The following is a 20382-nucleotide window of genomic DNA, read 5'->3' on the forward strand; positions in this document are numbered from 1 at the left end:
GTTTACTTGTGGCAGAGTTTCAATTTCACATTCATTCAAGCTCTGCGTCCTTTTTATAGCAAGAGTTTGTTCCTTCCACCACTGCTGTCCATAAAAGGCACTTACACGTTTTCATTTCCGAGCCACGTTAAAACTGAGAAAAATTAAGGAGTTAATACTGATGAAATAAAATTGATACCAGCACTTCACCTCTCGTAAAGTGATGAGTAAGACGTTATTTACGCTGTGGTCTACACTCAGGAGCTTTTGAGCTGCATGTGTGGCTTGCAACCATATGGCTACATCAGGGGAGCCCTGACACTTACAAGCCAGAGCTGCTACCTCACTTCCTTCCTCCCACGCTTTAAACCTAGCTCTTTTTTCACTACTCTTTCCAGATCTTCTCTCACTGTCCATAACTCTCCTTTTACTAGCGTATCAGCAGCCTTCGGCACAGAGCCCTCCTCCCCCCGTGCCCACTTAGCTGCACCCAGCTCACACACATTTCCCTTCTGAAACCAGCCAGGTACTTCACTGTCCCACAGCCCCGGGGGCGCGATGCAGCAGGAACTCCTCTTCCAATTCTGACCCACAGCAGTGTTTCAGCTTGGAAATAAAATACAGAAGTGGCACAGGACAAGCCAACAGTGGCAGGCACCAGGAAGCTGCGCCAGGCACCACTTGGAGCCACCCAAGGGAGCCACCCACCAGGGCCCTGCCTCTGCTTTGCAGCCAGGGTCCCAGCAGAGGTTTGTGATGTCCCAGAAGCACCCAGCCAGGGCTGCAGCCAGCGGGCAGAGCAGGAGGAGCACCAAGGCTTCACTTCAGACACCCAGGTCCAGCTGCCCCACAGCCCTGCTTGCTTTCTCCATCTTTGCCATGTGGAGCCTCCTGTGGCAGCCAAACTTCATCCTCTGGACTGGTGATGACACTCCTCATGTCCCCAACAAGAAGCTTGGAGAAAAAGCCTGGATGCTGTGCAAAGACCATTCAGTAACAGCTGAAACACTGGCATGTTACCAACTTTTAACTACAAATGCAAAGGCCACCACCAAAAGAGCTGCTATGAAGAAAGTTAACTCCATCCCAGCCCGACACAGTACATTCCAGTCTTCCTCTACCCATCCTCTACTCATACTTTAAAGCAGATAATCATGCGAGAATAATGAGGCCTAGCTACTAACTGTGTGCACATGTGAGGACTGTTTCACCACTTATGAAAAAGTTTGGATCTTTAGTCTCTGCTATTTTCAACACAATAAGCTTCAGTAGTTTGGCTAATGAAAGACAGTTATTTGATAAAGCTTCCTACAGGCTCAAGAGTGGTTAATTCACCACAGCTTATTACTGTCAGCTGGGTTGCAGTAAGTCCAGGGCTTGCTCTTAACCTAGAGTGAAAGGAAAGCAACAAGGCTCAGCTTAGACCAAATTGGTCTCAGATAGGCCTTGGTACCTAGCATTTATCACAGGCTAAAAATGCACAGCGAGAACTACCAGAGCTCAGATAACTAAGTGTAATTGCTTAATGACAGTAAATCGACCAGAGCTTCAAGTAATCAGTCTTTCTGATTATCAGGAGGATCACAAGATAAGTCAGTTGAGAAGGAAACTCAGTAGGTCACTTGCTCGGGGTTGGATTCAGCAGCAGAAACAACCAAGTAAAAATATAAAAGTTTTCAAAATTTTTTACTGTATTTCCACAGTACTGCAGCAGTAGCCTACCACACAGCTGTGTGATATTCACAAAGTTCCTCAGTAACAAATATGAAGTAACACCATATAAAAATATGCATCTAATTGCTTTAATTCTGCTTGCCATGTGAGTGAGTTATAACCCTCAGAGGCTTTTACACTAGGCTATTGCTTCCACAGAAAGCACCATGATGTGCCAAAGCCTGAAACCCAACATCTGCTGCCAAGACTGCAGCGAGCTCCCAGCAGGTTCGCTCGGGGGCTGCACAGGTGCAGCAGTTCTGCCATTCGTGGCACAGAGCAGGACAATCCTCCCTCCCCAGCCCCCTTTTCCCCATTATGAAGGTTGGTTGTATAGAGAAAAATGCAACCCGTGTTTAGGACTCTCTTCAGATTTGATCTTACTCATCATCCCAAAGCAAACAGAACTGAGGGGCTTCTGAGCACTGCTGGATCAACTCGTAACTGACCACGCAGCACCAGGCAGAATTCATCACGCAGTATATTTTTCCTCCCCCTGTTTTTTTTGCTTTGTGGTAGCGGTTGTAATCATTGTACAGATCCTTAAAGACCTCCCTTACACCTGCTGGTAGTGACGCATTTAAGAACTTGATGTCCCGTTCAATGCAAAGGTCAAGGATGTGATATATCCCCTCTGTGAGATGTTTCTTCACAGCTGGGTGCAAAGTCACCTACAAGAAGAACAAAACTGCATTAAACTTGAAGACAAAAAAAGCATGAAAACACCCTTTCCATGGCCAGTGTACATTAAAAGTGCTGACAAGATGTTATTCAATGCATCGGACCACCTGGAACAGTCCATTAGATAAAATCTAACATGTTGTCTTGTGTAATATTTTCCTGATTTTTGCAAATATATTTTGCAGAACAAGCATGCTCCTTGCAATAAAATGCATGTGAGTGCTACTACACACTGCTGCCAGAGACAAAGACACTGATCATCTTTGGAACACGTGAAAAGTCCTCAGCAGGAAAACTGTAACTAAAATATTTGACCTGGATTACACATTTCTATACATCCTGTACATCTCTTTAGTTGTATGCTATGAAGTCCCAGTTTCAAACAAGTGCTGACTTTAAGCTAGTCTATCGTTCACATTGGGTAATCAATCACTTAACAACTTGATATTTATCTAACAATTTGTATCTGAGGATTTGAACGTGTAAGGTTTAATAAAAGGAGCTTTCTAAAAGCTCAGGAGACGTGCGTTTCCTTGAGCTAACATTGGAAATCGAGTAACTCACCTGAAGTCACGCAGAAAGTTGACGGCAGAACTGGGAATACAAGCAAGGACCCCTGACTCAGTGCCCTGCTCCTGCCATTACCCCTGCTCAACCCCACAGCCTGCTAACCAGCCACTAACCAGGCTAGTTAACCAGGCCACTGGAGGTGGTGGACAACCCTGGAGTCCTCTGGTGCTCCATGTAAACTGGAATTTGTCCTGCGCACACAAATCACGTGCTAAATGCTTCACTGCCTTAGGCAGTGCTGGCCTCTGGCATAATCACATTATTTTTGCTGCAGAACCACATCTTATCTTTGCTGAATCCCAAAATTAGCTTTATGCCTCCAGACCTAAGCCTCTGCACTCCAGGCCTGATGAAAATTACATAAAAGGCTGCCATTAAAATTCAGAGTTCTTTCTTCCTGAGGCAACTAATAAACTTTCCACTAATGAAGTGCACTCCTAATCACTGTGACAAGCTCCTGCTCTCTTTCTGCCCTGAACACAAAAGAGATAATATATTTTATTAGGGCTGCTAACATAGCTTGGAAGAACATACAACAGGCATTAAAGCACATAAGCCTTTCTTTTGATCTGTGACCCTGAACAGTTCGCTTGTCCAAAAGTTTGTCACTGATCTATTAGAAGGTTTGTAAAAGATGTTATTTCTCCCTGCCATGCACTAAAGTAACAGAACAGCTGAGCATCACAGCTCCCAGTGAATGCACTGGGCTTGCTTCTCCCTCCACAGAGCAGAGAAGGGATTGCAGGGAATAAGGAGAGGGAAACACACAGCTACTGACAATACGGATTAGATGGCCCACTTGGGACAAGCAGATACCTCAGAGCTACAGTTAATGGAATTACATCCTTCACATTGCAAACCAGCCTGCACCCGTGCCTTATTTGGGCCACTCCTGCTTTGCAGTGCAGTTTCCTATAAACACCCTCCAATAACACTATGGGAAGCAAAAGCAAAGATTTAAACAGCTGCCACTACTAGCTGGCACTTAATTATGCTTGTAAGTGTTTTATGGTCTATATAGTTAGCACAACCAATTTGTCAAGCATTACAGAGCTCTTGATGTGCGACATTAAGTGTGTGAAGAGGTATTTCACTATTGCTGAATCAAGCAACAGCTCATACACAACAAGGGAAGAGCGCTGTCAAGAGTATGAAAGAAGCCAGAGATGCCACTCACTTCAGCAAGAAATCTTTCTAGGTTATCACAAAACAATTCACAAGTAAATTTATTTCCTGGTATAAAAAGGAAGCACTGAGGGAACTATTACGCAACTACATTAGGAGCAAATAACTGTTTAGGCCAATGGCTTTCATTGGTTTTAGTCTGCAGACCCTTAAAAAAGGGTTCCAGTAAGTGTGCAGATGCCTACATGAAAATTTAAATTTATCAACAGCATGTTTTTCTCAGGGATCTTTCACAGACACACAAGGTCTTTGGACTGTAGGCAGAAAGTCACTGACCTGGACTTGGAAGAGAGAAATAGCTAGAGTTTTTCTCTGCATCTGCAGAGCAACGTAAAAGATATGTGCCCCCTCAAGACCAGCATGCTGAGTCCTCCCCTTCCTCTGATACCCACCAACTCTCACGAGTCTAATGGTGAAATAAATCACCACCTCCTTGTGATCCATCTATTGTCAGAGACAGAAAACACCCCTTTGTTACAGCTTCTCAAGGCTCACTACACAAATTCACCTTTCCACGCTCAAATGCTCCATGCATACATTACCTATCTGCGGTTTCAACTATCATCCATCACTTTCCATTTATCAGTGAAAGCATTACACAAAATTTTCCTAAAATCTTGTGAGACTTTGTACTCAGTCTTAACACTGAATAAGTCTCCTTTTGACTTGAAAAAGTCAACTTAACTCAAAAGGTCATTTGACAATTCAAGCCAGGCCCCATTTGAGGAAAGGCTCTATATTCAGTGATGAACAGACTTCAGAGAAGTTCCGCAAATTAAATAGAGCAGTAGTAGCCTTAATGTACCCCTAGTTTTGCTGGATTACTACATATACTGTGGCACTGAAACAGGCTACCCAGGACAGCAGTCATGGCACCGAGCCTGCTGGAGTTCAAGAAGCGTTTGGACAATGCTCTCAGACATACGGTTTAATTTTTAGGTAGTCCTGGGTGGAACCAAGGGTCGGACCTGATGAGCCTTGGGAGTCCCTTCCATTATGGGATGTTCTGTTCTGTTCTCTCCAGCTGCTGTCTGCCAGAGGCTCCAGGTGGGGCCATGCTCCTTGGCTGTGGTGCAAAGCACATTTTTTACATCTTGTCCTGTCCAGACTGGCTCAAGGGCTACTGCATGAATTGCCTGGTTTAATTTGCTCATAGGCTTGTGGCTGTTCAGGGCCCCATTTGAAGTCATTCTTCTTCCAGGTCACTTGGTAGAGAAGACTTACAATCAGACTGTAACTTGGAATATGCGTTCTCCAAAAACCCACAGCACCTAAGAAAGCTTGTGTTTCTTTGTTAGTTGGTGGAGACAGCTGTTACTTATTGATCACATTCACTGGGATCTGATGGCACCCATCTTGCTATTTTATTCCTAAAAAGTGGTTCTCCTGTGTAGGTCCTTTGACCATATTTTGTCCTATGACAAAACCAACTTTCAGAAGTAGGTGAGGTTCAGACTACAAAACAGCTTTCAGGTGAGGTTCAGACTAGATATTAGGAATAGGCTTTACACTGGAGCAGGCTTTTTAGTGAGTGGCTGATGCCCCATGCCTGTCAATTTTCAAGAGGCATCCAGGTAATGCCCTTAATAATATGCTTTAACTTTTGGTTAGACCTGAAGCGTCAGGCAGTCGGACCCTATTTTGTAGGTCCCCTCCATTCTAATAACCAACTCACCAGGAACAGTAAGTAACTGACATATCCTATTGTTTTAGTCCCAAACCTCTGAAAAAAGCCAGGCAGGCAACAGAGAAGGCAGCTGAGTTTAAGCTTCATAACAGTCTTCATGATTATTTACACTGCTTAACATAATCTTTTAGAAACATAGAACCAGTTAGGATATTTTTGCGGAAGGCCTAAAGAAGACTACAATTACTTGCTGTATTTTTGGCCCATGTCCAGGCCTGAGCCACAAATAATCAGTTTGCAGGTGCTGACAATGCAGGCAGCGTTCAAATCCTTGTGAAATTTAAACCATTAGGTTGGAGAGAATGACAACTAGAATTTAAGTCTGGGTGTGAGAAGCTTCTGACAGGCTCTGGCATCAGTAATAGCAGGAATAGCTGTTTTCAGTAAGAATACTAATGATACCTTTGGTATGAAAGGAGAATTACTGAAGAGCTAACAATTCCCCAGCTAGATAACTTTTTTCCTTTCACTCATTCATTTAACTCAACTAAAAGATAGTTTCATGAAGGATTTTCCTTCATTACTTTGCCTAGATGAGGCTCTAGCAGACATCAGGCCTGGACAACTGACACTACCTGGAAGAAGAACCTGAACTACCTCATGAAGAAAAAAACAAGACTCAAAACACGATAGAAAAAGCAGAAGTTCAGTAAATAGGTATTGCATTGTTTTACCTAACACACACACAAAAAAAAACCAACCCACTGCCCACCCCTTTACAAAGTTTTTAGGAGCTGGGTAAGATAGATTCTCAGGAATTTGGATCAAAACTGTATCCCCATAAGGCACATGCCAACACCATGGCACTTTCAAAAGAGATGAGAATATATTACCTTCTGCAATTCGGTCACGTACTGAGCCACAATGAAAGCAGAAAACACAGTGAACTCCTCTGTTTTTGCAGCAATGTGACTATACATCCGTTCCACTAGGTGTGCACACTTCAGTATAGCTTCAAAGTCATCTGTGTTGCCTAAAACAGAAAGCAAGTTGCAGTCTGGTATTTGAGGCCTAAAAATACTACTAAAAAAAATTAGACAATCTTCCACGATTCTTTAACTACATGAAACCAACATCAGCTTATCCTTTTTATCTTCTTTTCTTATCAAGCCACAGCTGAGAGGCCCCCTCCCACCCTCACAACACACCATACACATCTCTTACAATGGCTAGTTTGTAAGAGCACACTAATTCCAACTTCACACACACTGCAATGCTAAAAGTATTTGTTAGATATGCTGAAGAGTTGAAAGCAGCAGCTATGGTCCCTGCCATAATTCAGTCCCAGCTAGCACTGTGGAGGTGAAACCAAGGAAACTGGAAAATCATATCCTCCACCTGACAGAAAATCAGAAGACATATCTTAGAAACAGCATAATATAATAGCTTTCTAATGACATTTACTACGTGCAGTACAAGAGTAGAAGCCACATCACTGGAGACATTAAAAGCAGGACTGGAGAGAGGACTTGAGAATTCACTCTTTCAGTAAGCAGTGAATGAGGAGAACCAACACAAACAAGAAGGGACATCTAGAAGTCACTTTCATGTTATCTTTTATGCAAATAAAACAATTCTACAAAGATAAACAATGTGTTTTTAAATTTGAGGATGCCACGTACTGATATGTTTTCTGAGACCACTGTCTTGCATAAACACACTACAGAAGATAGCAAATTCTCATTTTGGTACCAATTTAGCATACTTTCTCTTTTACCCCTCAGTTATTGTTAGTATATTCTCCCGTGACACATGCATACATTTACATTTGCCCACAGCTGGGGGCAACACAAATCGGCCGAGATAAAACTGAACATGGAATAAGTTGTAGGACATCAGTAAAGAGCTGGGACACAATCAGTCACAGGCCATCGAGTCAACTTGTTTCAAAACATTAGCGCTGGTAATGACAGGGTATTTGTGTCCAGACCAGCACAAAAATAAATTACTTTGAACATCTTTCACTTAGCTACTTTAACATTCATGCTCTAAGGCCAATGCAAATTCTTTAACAACTTCCAGCAGAGTCCTTTCTTTCTTTCCTTTTTTCTTTTTTTTTTTTTTTTTTTTGAGATACTTAAGCCAATAAATTGAAATCCTTGACCACACAGATATATCACCTAATCCCAATATATGCTTAAGATATGTAATGTCTTGGCTTTATGCTTAGCAAAGACTAGAGAATATTCAGGTCTGAAATAAACGGTTTCAGTCTCAAGAAGCTCCAGAAGCTCCATTCAGCAAGACCAATTTGGGGCTATCACTCAGGTGTGCTAGCATGTATCAGCAGAGCTCACAGCCACCCTGCTATAAATGTCTACGCCACTTTCAGGAGCAAAAGTAGATAGGAAGAGCTGAAATTGGACACGGCAAGCCTTACTGGTTCCTGACCACCTGCCAGCCAGTTAGCGAAGAATACCTTACTCCCCCAAAAGCAGTGTTGTCTGGATGCAGCTCCAAAGGAGCCCCAGTTATCTTCCTAAATCTAAGATGTTGCAAGGCTCATCATCAAATTTACAAACAGGACAGACGGGACTAATGGTTTTCTTGCCACAGCTAGGTTTTGAGGACTTTTCTTTTGGTGTCAGACTGCCTTCTTCTGCAACTCCTCTTGCAGAACACACAAAATTATTATGTGTATGTACAGTGTGAAAATGGAAAAGATACGGTACCTCTGTCTCCTCTCTGCCGTCCTTCATGCATGACAGAAGCAACCAGGCGATGAAAACTGTTCAGAAAAGATGGTGCAGCTTTCAACATTACCTGCAAAGACATGAAATAAAAACAGCTGAGATTATGTAGTAAAGGCAGTGGAGAAGGCAGATGTATACTACATATATACTACATCCCCCCCATAGTCAGGGGAAATCAATTCCTGTGAAGGAAACTATAAAGCTTATACGGGTGTGAGGAGCAAAGACTATCTTTTCATTCTGCATCTGTACAGAATCTAGCATACAAGAATCCTGAAGAGGACTACACTCCTGAGCGTATTCAAATATAAATAACAAGTAAACGTCACGTTTCCTTTTTGCTTCCACCCCTATCTGCCTCTTCTTCGCACGAGCACCCTGACCCTGTGCAAGTCCTGGCATGCCTTCACTTTCCCATGCCAGCAGGCTGACAAGAACACCCAGATGGTACAAAGTCTGAAGGTCACCAACTTCTAACATGCCTAAGCCCCGTTTTCAAAGGCCTGCAGAATCTTGATCTCCTGTGAGACCAGTTTGCTAGATCCTGACCCATTTTTGCTTCCAGAAGTCAAACTGTATGGATGTTTTATTCTAATCTAGTGTCAGATTTATAAGCAATCTGCTGCCAAAGACTAACAAAGCAGGCATAAAACAAAGCAGGAGAGCAACTAACATGATGTGACTGAAGCTTTTAAAGGACAAGCTGTACAACGCACTTACATACTAAAAGGGCAAATTATATCAAAACCACTCTTTAAAAGTTTCTCATCACCAGCTTCTGTCTTGGTTCTTTTGACCTTTTTCCCCTTCTCCTACCACCCCGGAGATATACCTTCGGATGACACTGCACGACAGAGAACAGAACTTCATGGACTCCCAGAAAGACACTGCCATAGTCTTCTGTCTTCAGATGATCCAGAGGAACGGTGAGGAGAATGTTGAATGCCAATGCAACGTGGTGCGGATTCAAGAGAACCCCTTCTCCTTGTCTTAGCAGAGCTGCTGCAGCCTCCAGAATAGGCACAACTATGGTGGCAGTCAGTGACTGGTCCTGGCAGGCCTCTTTGGTTTGCATCTACACAAAGACAGGAAACAGAGAAGGAGTGCATTAGCCACCTGTTGCAAGCATTCAAACACCAAAGACCATAATGCTCTGACTTGAGTCAATACGACAAGACTGGTGCAAGCTGGACTGCAGGAAGACTCCTTCATTTTGGCAGTGTTGCTATAACCACACTCGGGGCAGAGGATGCACGTGATGCATTTCAAGCAGGCACTGCTCCGAGCGTGGAACTGTAAGTGTTCCCCAGTCCCCCGACAAGGTGGAAAGGCTACAGCGACCAGCACCTCTTTGCACCTCCCCATGAGTGCACAAGTCCAGTTCTCTCTTGCCCAAGCATGCAGCTCCAACAAAAAGGGCAGAAATTACAAGCTCAATTTCTTGGTGCTGCAGAGCCAACATCTAAAAAATCCTGGTCTAGAGACACCATCACCAAGACAGAAGAATAACCTACATCACTAGGTTTGTATGCTGCACAATCAAGGACACAAAATCTGGATTGGGTTACTGCCAATTAAGTTTCCTATTCTGAAATCAGTGATTTTTTAATACAAGCACTTTTTTCTTTGTTTTGCTGCCGTTAGTTTCTGCTGTAACACATGACTGACAGTTTCCTTCTCGTTTGGACAGTAAGGAGGAGGACAGGAGACCCAGACGTATCTGCAGCCTAACAAGCCTCTCCCAAGCTCCAGATTACACAGTTCAGCCCCAGAAAATTACTGATAAGAAATGTCTGACCTACACATTGCACCCACAGGGGGAGACTCCCTTCAAGAAGGAGGAGAGGAAGGATCTACACAAGACAGTGCCGGTGAATCTGATCCGGGTTTGTCTAGCATTCACAGTTGTTTTGCTCCAGTATTCCTCTGTGCATGTTACAGATGCAATCACTACAGACTCCAACAAATAAAAGGGATAGGTAATGAAGTTACAACAAATAGATACTTACAGCTAAAGCTGTGATTATCTGCGGGCTGGCAAACCAGAAAGCTTTCTCTTTGTCTCCACTTAATGGGCAGCTGAGCACCAATTTGATTAGCATAATAGCTGACAATACTTCCTGCAGAAAGCAGATTGACAGTCAGTCACAGGTACAAGACACACTGGCTCCTCTCAAGCACAAAAGAGCCCTTTCAAGGGCAGTGACAGTTTCGAGCATTAGCAGAGCCTTGATACATGAAAGCCCTCCTACCAACACATCTCTTTAGAAATTGTGATGTAATCAGCAGCTCAACGAAATTCGGTGTGCTGAGGGCAGAACTGGCCCAAATGTACTAATACTACATTTATTTTAGAGTCAACTTACTGTACAAAAAGGTTTGAAGTGATTTTTAAGAAAGGAAAGCCTTTTTTAACTGCCACTACAGAAGAGAGGCAAGCAGGGGGGAGTATAGGGATACTGGTACACTAAGAATGCTGCATTTAGCAGCAAGGTGGGTTTGGTTTTGTTTAAAAAATAATTCTGACTGTTAAGCCAGACTGATTAAAGAAACATACTACAAGCCAAAACAAATAGGTCTTGTCAGTGTATATCAACCCCAGAGTGCATGCGTACATATTCCAGTGCTCATGGTGGCTAAACTCAGGTGGCTGGACTTATAGGCATACACAGGAATTCCAGATACACTTTCAAAAAAAGGTATCAAGAATCGACATGGCATATTCATGTCTATTTCTGATAAATAAGACCAAGTCAGATAAACCCCTGAGTTTAATCCCAGTTTTGATCTCAAGTCACTGGGCCTTCTATGAAGGGAGCAGCTGGCTTTTTAGCCTCAGGTGTTCCATGTATTACCACTGCTGCTTGAGCTTCTCTGGAGAAAGGCATAGCATTTAAAAAGCTACTGAGCAGTATCTTGTTATTACAGAGTAAAAGTCATTACAGAGACAAATGCTGAAAGCATGGGCACAGTTTTGGTTTTATATAAAGCTACTAACATATTTAAGAATGGCATGCCTGTAGCCCTGTTAAAAAGAGCCATAGACAAACAGTGGTTAACCTCACTGACTGCTAGTGTCTGCTGTGCAAGAGCTCTGATCAGCAAGTAAAAAAAAAATTCAGCATTGCATATAACATCACAGACACGATTTCTGCTGACAATACATGGAATTAAGGCTGTTGAGTCCTTAAACTAGATGGAAAGATTTTCCAGGAAATTTCCATGACCTTTCCACCTCTCTCACTTTATGTCCAGAACACTACACAACACACTTACCAAGCCCTTAACCATGTAAATTAACTTGACCCAACCACAAAGCAGAAAGAGGAAAAAATATTTAAGCAGATGTCATTCAGCTAACACATTTTTTCAAGTTAGACAAAACTGAAGAAAGAACTTGACAATAAACTGAGCTCATTCCTTACTTTAGCCTTCTGTTGCCACATGGTTTTCATCTCAAGTCCCTGCAGCACCAGCCTCATAATGGCGTAAAACTCTTCGGGAGAGCAGCTTCCCAGCAGCTGGACAAGCACCTCCGTCAGCTCTGGCTCTATGCTTTTAATCACCTGGATTGTGATCGCAGGACCTGCAAATTCAAGAGACACAAGCATGGCTCAACCAATTCGCCAAGACAGGGACCTCCACAGGTAAGAACAGAGCAAAGCAAACCTTTAAACAGGTCTGAGTGCCTTTTCACCACTTGAAGGCACAGAGAACCCCATGAATTCCCTTCACACACAAACACACACACGAGTGCAATGCATTACTGTTTTCAGGAAATTACTACCCTGGAGTTTACAGAGTAGTCATCATACCAATAAAAAGCCCTCAGCAGCATGGAAAGGCTTCTTAGACGTACAAGTATCCACTGGATTTGTGTCAATGCTGAAAAAGCCTTCTTCACCAGGAATCTGTATTTCAACTTACTTAATGCTTTACACATTTATTAAAGATTCTTCCAGTTTTTACAGTGATTAATTATCTCTCCAGGCTAGAACACTTTACCAATCTTCAGTAAAGTTAGGCACAGGATGAGAGAGAGCAGTCAGCAGAAAAAAGAGAGAAGTCAGCAGAAGGATTACAGCAATTGACACCTCGTCATGGTCCCTAGTCCTGGTGTAAAATCCCTGCCCTGGCAGAGCTCTGTACTGAACCATCAAAACACAGGCAAGAGACAAAGACAAAAATACAGGTTGCTCCAATAATTAATAAAATTTAAAAGTAGCGTTGATTCCATCTTTCTCTCAAGCTTTTTTAACTTCTATTTTTGTGTGTTTTATAATGTACATAATATATAAGTACAGTAGCACATGCATATGACTTAAATACATATTGTGGGTGCATGCTCAAAATTAACTTCTTTTTTTACTGATAGATGTGCACAACCAAAAAGTTGGGAGACCACTGTACTACAGCATGTTAGCATCGTTAGACAAATTCCAATTGTTCAGAGAAGTCAAAGGGAATGTTACCTCACTACCATACCTCACTGGCAGCATTTAGTTCATCTTGCACTCTGAACAAGACAATAAAGAGGAGTTGTTAGATCTCACAACTAGGAAGAACAGATTTTCCTGCCATTTCTAGCCCTGGCTCTTTATTTGATGGGGATAAAGGGTCTGATTTGCCAAACTACCACAGACTTTATCAGAATTACTCGTGTTCAGCAACCTTAAAATTCCAGTATATCTCCCGATAAGCCAGTACTGTTTGAAGATTTCTAAAATAAACAAGCAAGTTATCCTCCTCTTTAGAGCAACATGCAATAAAGAACTGAAAGATGCAGAAGCCATGGATGCTTACAACATCCAGAAGATCCTTACCAGATTAGATGGCCGCTGTGGTCCAGGTACCACAACATTGCCTCCTTGAAAATTTTCTTGTTATTCATTTAAAAAAGGATAGCTTACTGCTTTAACACAAGTAAATAGACACAGAATTTTTAAAGAGCTGTATATTTTGCATAAGTGATCTTTAACTTGATTCTACCCTGCAAAATTAGGAAAGGAAGTGAAGAAGGGGAGTTTTCATACCAGCGAGAAGCTTGTTCATAGCGAAAACAACAGTGACTGCAGTTTCTTTCCCAGGGCACAGCTCCGGTACGGAGCAGAAGACCGTTAAGAACTGCAACGCAGACTGAAGGAACTGCAAGTGACCTCCTGCAGAGGGCAGCTCTCTCAGTATCTGAGTGTAAAACTTTTGGTACAGTTTAACACGGGATGGCTCCAAAAACCCACTGGGATCCTCAGGATTCTTCTGCCAGCCTTTTCTGACAGCATGGCTCAGATCTGCCTTGAGAAGAGTCGTGACAGATGGTATAAACGCTACAGGCAACGGCTGGTTTTGGGTGTTACTCTGAAGACCGTGTTCAACAGTTCTTCCCAACTGCTGGACTACTGGTTCCAGCAAAGCAGACAGTATGTCTGTAGACTGCAGCTTCTTTTCTGGCTGCTGCTGAAGGTAGAGCGTGAGGACACGACACAGAGTGGTGAATGACACGAGCAGTAATTGCTCAGCTGCAGGATTCCAATTTTTACAGCATTTGCTTTTGGCCCTACCAGCACCTGGCTTGCAGCTCACGAGGAAAGACATGAATTTTTCCAAGTTAAGCTTCATACTTTGCCTTCTTTCAACAATCATCTGAAGAAAGTGCTCCAAAGAGGCTTGGACTTCCTGGAGATACTCTGCCCAAACAGGATCTGTCAAAGCATCAGTGAAGAATTTGCTAGCCGTAAGCTGGGAGGTTATGACAGCTTCAAGAACATCGCTGGCATGAAAAACCTTAAAAACAGAGTTGGCATTCCTGCCAGCTTGCAGGCACCTCAGGAGGTGGAAGCAGGTACGTAAAAACTTCAGTGATAGCAGTCTGCTGCAGGAGACACTGGCCCTGGTACTGGCTACCAGGGACAGCAGCACCAGAAAACATCGGACGCAGTCAGAGGGAAGAAGACTGTCTAGTTTCAGAAGAGAAGTAATTTCTAGCAAACGCAGGCAGCTTTCTAGCTGGCTTTCCTTCAGGATGACAGGGGAACCATTTTTTGCTAACTGTAAGATACACTGGGCAACTTTCTCCAGGGTTTTCCACGACAAACAGAGCTCATCATTCGGCTGTTTGTTTCCCGGTGGTGCTTCCACCACATCAACCAGTTTGGAAGGAGCCAGGATTTCTTCGTGCCAAGAGATATTACCTGCAGACAGCTGCTGAAGTGGCTGATCTACTGAATCCCTAGCAGCAGAGGACAGCACCCGAGTGAACTGATGAATAAGGCTGGTCAGAAAAGCACAGTGCAGAACCTTCATCTCTGGGAGAAAGGGACTGTGCATGAAACTGAGACAGACCTTTCCAATGCTGATGGAAGGCTCCTGGTCTGCGGCAGCTTCCTGAGCTCTGGTCAATACTAACGCCTCCAGAAGCACATCTGCAACGTACTGTACATCTTTCAGGGAAATATATGGCAACAGGACAGTCAGGTTGGAGATGACAAGGTGCCAGTGTGCTGTGGGGTATGTAAGCTCATTTATTGCGCTGATATCTCCATCCCATGGTTCAGATTCTCCCCTGTTCATGGTGGCTCTCCCAGCTTCCAGGATGAAAGCTGCAGCACGCTGCAAGGCCTGTACATCACCTTGAGTCTGCATTAAAATCATCTTCATTTTCTGAAGCGTGAGCTGTTCTAAGCAGTATTTACCAGTGGAGGCAAAACTACTCGCAAGTTCCACGACTCTCTCCCAACACTGCTCTTCCACACCAGGGAAGAAAGCCGAAACGTCCCAGGGCTTTGCAGCAGCTGTAGCAGCAGCACTGACATTTTCAGCTGATGGAGACACGTATTTAGTGCAGCTAATAGCAAACAAAGTGTCTACCTCAATCCAAGTGTAAATGAGGAGGAGAGCAGAGTCGCTGGCCTTTCTTAGCCAAAGGTCTGGCTCCTCTTCCTCTCTCCCAGGAGCCTGCAGCAGCTCTATCAGCGGCTGAATTACTCCCTCCTGCATCTTGGCCAGCAGACTCTGAGTGCGAAGGACCACAGGGGCAGGAGTGACATCATCTAGGCTCCCCATGTTGAACAGAAAAGCGTGCAGCACTGAGCTCACTGACATCAGCTTCAAGGCCATGTCGGCAGACCCTTCAACAGCAGGAACAAGGATCTGGCACTTCTCCACTAAGAGACACACAATGTCCAGAATCTGGTTGGGCGGCAGCTCGAGGAGGCACTCGCGAAGCTTTACTGTCAAGCCAGCAGACAAGACAGGCAGCCTCAGTTCATCGACAGCTGGCCAGCAGATGACTGTCAGCACCTCTTCAAAGAGCCGTGGAAACTGCCGCAGCTTGGAGTATGTCTGAAACACGGCGCTGAGGAGAGCCTCCTGGGGCTTCTTCGTACGTAGCTCAGCGACCTTCGCATCAACCCAAGCAGAGGCCACTAAGTCAACCAGGTCTGGCTCTATGATAAGGTGGTTTAATGATATCAAGAGCTTGAGACACCTGAACCAAGCCGGGATGGAAGCTTGGGAGTGACTCATCAACATCTGCGCCAGCTTGCGGTAAAACCCAAACTGCACCTCCTTGTGCCGGATGCGGTCACTGGCAACGTTATAGATATCGCTGCTCAGCACCAGGCTCAGAAGCTGTTCCAGAGCAAGGAGCTCTGTGCTCCAGTCTGCAGGGGTCAGCGCGTCCTCCCTCGCTCCTTGCTGTAGGCCAGAGAGCCTGAGGCAGCCATAAAGCCTGCTGAGCATGTGGAAACACACGAGGTGGTTTTCTGCTTTGCAGTATGAGTCCAGAAAGAGCTTATACAGCAGGGACACCGAACCAGCCACAACCGCTCCATGGATGGCAGGTTCACAAAAGCCACTGGCCAGCTTGGTCTGCACGGTGTTTACTGGTAGCAAGAGGCTTTTCAGTGCTCCTTTCTTCTTCTCCTGGAGTTCCCGTTCCGGCAGCAGCTCCTCTTTGTAGGATGCGAAGAGCTCAGGCTGGAATAACCCAGCCCGCAGCAGCGTTTCTACTTGATTTCGGATTTCCCTGCTTAAGTGCTGACGCACGTGATTGTCATCTGCCTGCACCCAGCTCCTCACCGTCAGCAGGTGCCTCAGGAGCAGGCATGGCTGAAGCAAGTGATTTGTCACTTGCCCAAACACCCGATTTGGGTTGGTTTGCTGCCTCTGGATCAGAAGGTACTGAGCAAAAGTGAGGTGGAGGATGCTGAACAACTGGGAGCCCACAGCGTCATCAGAAGCCAGCTGCTGACACGCCAGCTCAGCGAGCTTGCTGAGGAGATCAACCAAGAGCTCACACTTTGCTGTGTAAATGATGGAGAGCGAAGGAGCAGAAAGGATGCCACTGGAGCAACTCAGCACTGCGCCAATGTTTTGCTGCGTTTTTTGCGAACAGGCCTCTGATAACCTTTCATTTATGACCTGAAGGTTAAAAAAAAAAAAAGTTAATTTTGTACACAAAGACAAAGCTCATCATAATGAATCAATGTCATCTTCTGGGAGCTCTGGCTGCAAGAAGGAAGGAACAGAGACCTGCTAACAGCCTCTGCTGGACCTCTCATATCGTAGATCTCAAACTAGAAACTGCTCTGGCCAAAATTGTGTCCCCTCATTTGTTTGCAACACAGGATATATGGGGAACCCCTCATTCAGTATGAGCATTACCAACAACAGCGTAGACTGGGCATATTTGATCCTAATAATTAATCCTGCAGAAAGGGAGGAGAGGGAAAATTCCCTCCCTTCTTGCAAGGTCCCCCAAATTGTGTTCCAAACAAATTAAAACAAACAAAAAACTTCCAACTTTTGATCCAAGAAGTCTACCATAAGCAAGCATGCCTATGACTAAATATCATTGTTACCTTCTAATAAAACCCAAAGTTTCCTGTACTGATACCTCGAAACTGAATGAGTGTCCTCTCTCTCTGAGAGATTCACAGTTCTAAAGAACTGAAGTTTAACTGAACTTTCATGTCCCTTCCTTTTCTCAAACTTTGTGTTGATTTCCCTACACTTTTATTCTTTAATCCCCCTTTTATCTGCTCCCTTTTCTCATCTCCAAATAGTTTTGTCTTTAGGGTACTCCGGCCTACTAGCCAATCAGCCAGACATGTTTAAATTTGCACGCTTTCTCTGTAACTTCTCTGAAGCACAGCACCTCTCATCCAAACAATTTTCTGTAGTCTGCAACTCAATTCCTGAAGGTAAAGACAGTTCCAACCAGAGCACAACTGAAAAGGTCATTTTTTCCAGCCATTTTGACTGCCAACACAGCCATCCAGTAATTCTATCATCTCTGTAACCATGCAGCTGAATAAAACTATCTGGTTCAATTTTGAACAAAGTTCAATTGTAACTGAAGTCTCCTCCATCCATTTTCATCTGAGACTAAAATACTGATATGATTAAGATCAATAATGATTTGATGCCACTACTAAATTGGATTAACTCAGTGAGCAACATAATACTTTAAATGGGAAAGCTGTGAGACAAAACAGGATTTCAGCTGACAAAAAAAAAAAAGTCTCCTGCCCCCTGCTCTCCTGCTTCACAGCCAGCCTTTCGTCTGGGAACTTGACTCTTATTTCCAGTACAGCACAATAACATTTACCCAGATTCATGCAGGGTTCTTCAAATGAACAGAAATTGGGGAGAAATGTGCCAGAAACCCAACATGTACAAGATGTGTACCAATGAGTATGGGTTAAAGCCTTTTTTGATCTCCCACGCACATACAGAGATAGCCCAGAGAAGCATAGATGTGGATGTGGCAGTGCAGGAAGTTGGTCTGCTGGGGTGAGAGAGGGGTCTTAGCTCAAAGTAGAAGGGGAAATCAAAAGGGCAGTTCATTCAGAGTCATCATAAGAAGTTGCAAGTTCCTAGACAGGGCCTGCTGAAGAGCATGTCACTACGCATAAGTACTCATGCCAAACACACTGATTTGGGGAAAAACATCTCCCAAGACTTCCAGGTAGAATGATAATACAAACAGTAAGTAATATACAAGACCAACATGCGTAAATGAGCCCTTACTTACCTATTGAAATACTTAAACCAGTTCCTTCTCAGACAGTTTGGAGAAGTTAAAGACAGATGGGCAGATTAACTTGGAGGTTACTATTAGAATGCTCTGCCATTTTCAGTCTTAGTTCTGTACAAACACAAAATGTATTGCAGAACAGAAATAGGAAAGTTTGTAGTAGAGGTCCTAAAACCACCAGCTTTATTATTATTTATTTCATGCAACACCCTACACTGGGACGAATGGTGACATATTGTTGAAGACAGACACTGCTATCCAACATGTTACAAAATACCCATAGCTTTAGTTACCTGTGCAATTGAAAAACTGAGACTGATCGTCTTCCCACTCTTTAACAGATTCTGTAGTCTTCTACTACGGATAACATCGTCTAGATATGCCCAGAGCTTCTCAACAACTTCATCCTCCAGATCAAGCTTCTTATTGTAGTGGGAAACCAATGTATGGCTTACCCAATCAAGTAACACCTGTCAACAAAAGTGAAGAAAAAAAAGTGAAAACAAATAAAAGTAGTACCTCTTCACAACTACAACACTTGGGCCCTGAGAACTGCTTTGTATCTGAGCAGAACAGGCTCTGCACAAGCAGAGAACTTCACTTTTGAAGGCTTCAGTCAAGGCCTAAATTCCTAAAACCTTTAATTCTTAACCCAGCATTGGTCCCGTGCTCCCCCGAACCTTCAAAAGACAGCTTTCAGGAGTTGACATCCTAATGCCCTTTCATCAGCTTCTTCAGCAGAGCCTACAAATCTGGCAGTTGTTATTAATGAGCAAGAGTAATCTTTATCATTAAAGACCTGAAATCGTAGAATAGAATCGCTGAATGGCTGAGGTTGGAGGGGACCTTAAAGAAATCCCAGACGATCTTCGCTTTCTGACACTTGGTATACCTTTCCTATCTTCCTTTTGGCAGGTTCAAATTACCATATAGAAATTCAGGTCTAGGAATTTAGAGGTGCTAAACCGGAAAAAGTTGAAGACTACTAATTTATACCGTTGATTTCAAAATACGGTGTATGGCTACATTGCATATTTTAAGTAACTTAAACGACAGGAATTCCAAACACTGACGCCAGACGGTGCAAACCCTAGCTTCCACAAAACCCTTAGGCTGGAGGAGCAGCACAGGACACCCCTCGCTCAGGGAAACACTGCACTTCAGGGTGTGAAACCAGAGACTTGAGGGGAGAGGTTTGGAGCTGCTGGAAGCACACACCGGTCTATGGTCAGCTCTCCCACCCTGGAGCTCTCGTTCTCACCTAGCTCCGACCCAGCAGCAGCAGGCCGGGGAGGGTCTCATGCGGCACATCCTAAAGCCTGCCCACGGCAGCTCTGAAGGAAGCAGCTTCCCTTCGAGCCATGAGGCACCGCACACGTGCTGCCCTCTGTCAGAGGGACTATTTCCCCCTGCCCCCGCAGAAGCCTTTCTGCCGAAGCCACCTGGAAGGTGATGCCGTGACATTTCTTCGCACAGCCCCAGGACCAAGAGCTGCCCTCAGCTCGCCGGCAGGGCTGCGGGTGCGCTCCCACCCGGGGCCGAAACCTTTCGGCGGCCAGCTCCGTGCCACGAGGCGGCCCCTCCTTTCCGCCGGGATCCGCGAGAGGGGCGCCTACCTGCTCCTTGTTGGGAAGGAAGCACTGCTGCGACACCCAGGCGAAGCGGGCGAGCTTCACCTTGTCCCCCCACGGCGTCCGGGCGCTCTTCAGCTTCAGGTGCACGCCGGAGTACACGGCCGCCATTTCGCCGCCCGGCACCGCTTCCCCACCCTCCCTCCGTCCCTCCTCCCCCGTCCCTCGCGGTCCCGGCCCGGCGGCTCGCCGCCTCCCCCCGTCCCT

General features: G+C 44.6%; 1 protein-coding gene across 1 annotated transcript; it reads right to left on the bottom strand.

Annotated features, from left to right (window-relative positions):
* Nucleotides 1–1649: 1649 nt before the first annotated feature.
* URB2 (URB2 ribosome biogenesis homolog) lies at nucleotides 1650–20312 on the bottom strand. Its single transcript, XM_035538727.2, is given in 10 exon segments — nucleotides 1650–2197; nucleotides 2199–2363; nucleotides 6649–6788; nucleotides 8488–8578; nucleotides 9341–9583; nucleotides 10518–10628; nucleotides 11934–12094; nucleotides 13542–16926; nucleotides 18838–19014; nucleotides 20161–20312. Coding segments are annotated over 10 exon segments (4632 nt in total). The 5' UTR covers nucleotides 20287–20312; the 3' UTR covers nucleotides 1650–2164.
* Between the last annotated feature and the right edge of the window lie 70 nt (nucleotides 20313–20382).

This window comes from Cygnus atratus, chromosome 3 (genome assembly GCF_013377495.2).
Source record: "Cygnus atratus isolate AKBS03 ecotype Queensland, Australia chromosome 3, CAtr_DNAZoo_HiC_assembly, whole genome shotgun sequence".
NCBI lineage: Eukaryota > Metazoa > Chordata > Aves > Anseriformes > Anatidae > Cygnus > Cygnus atratus.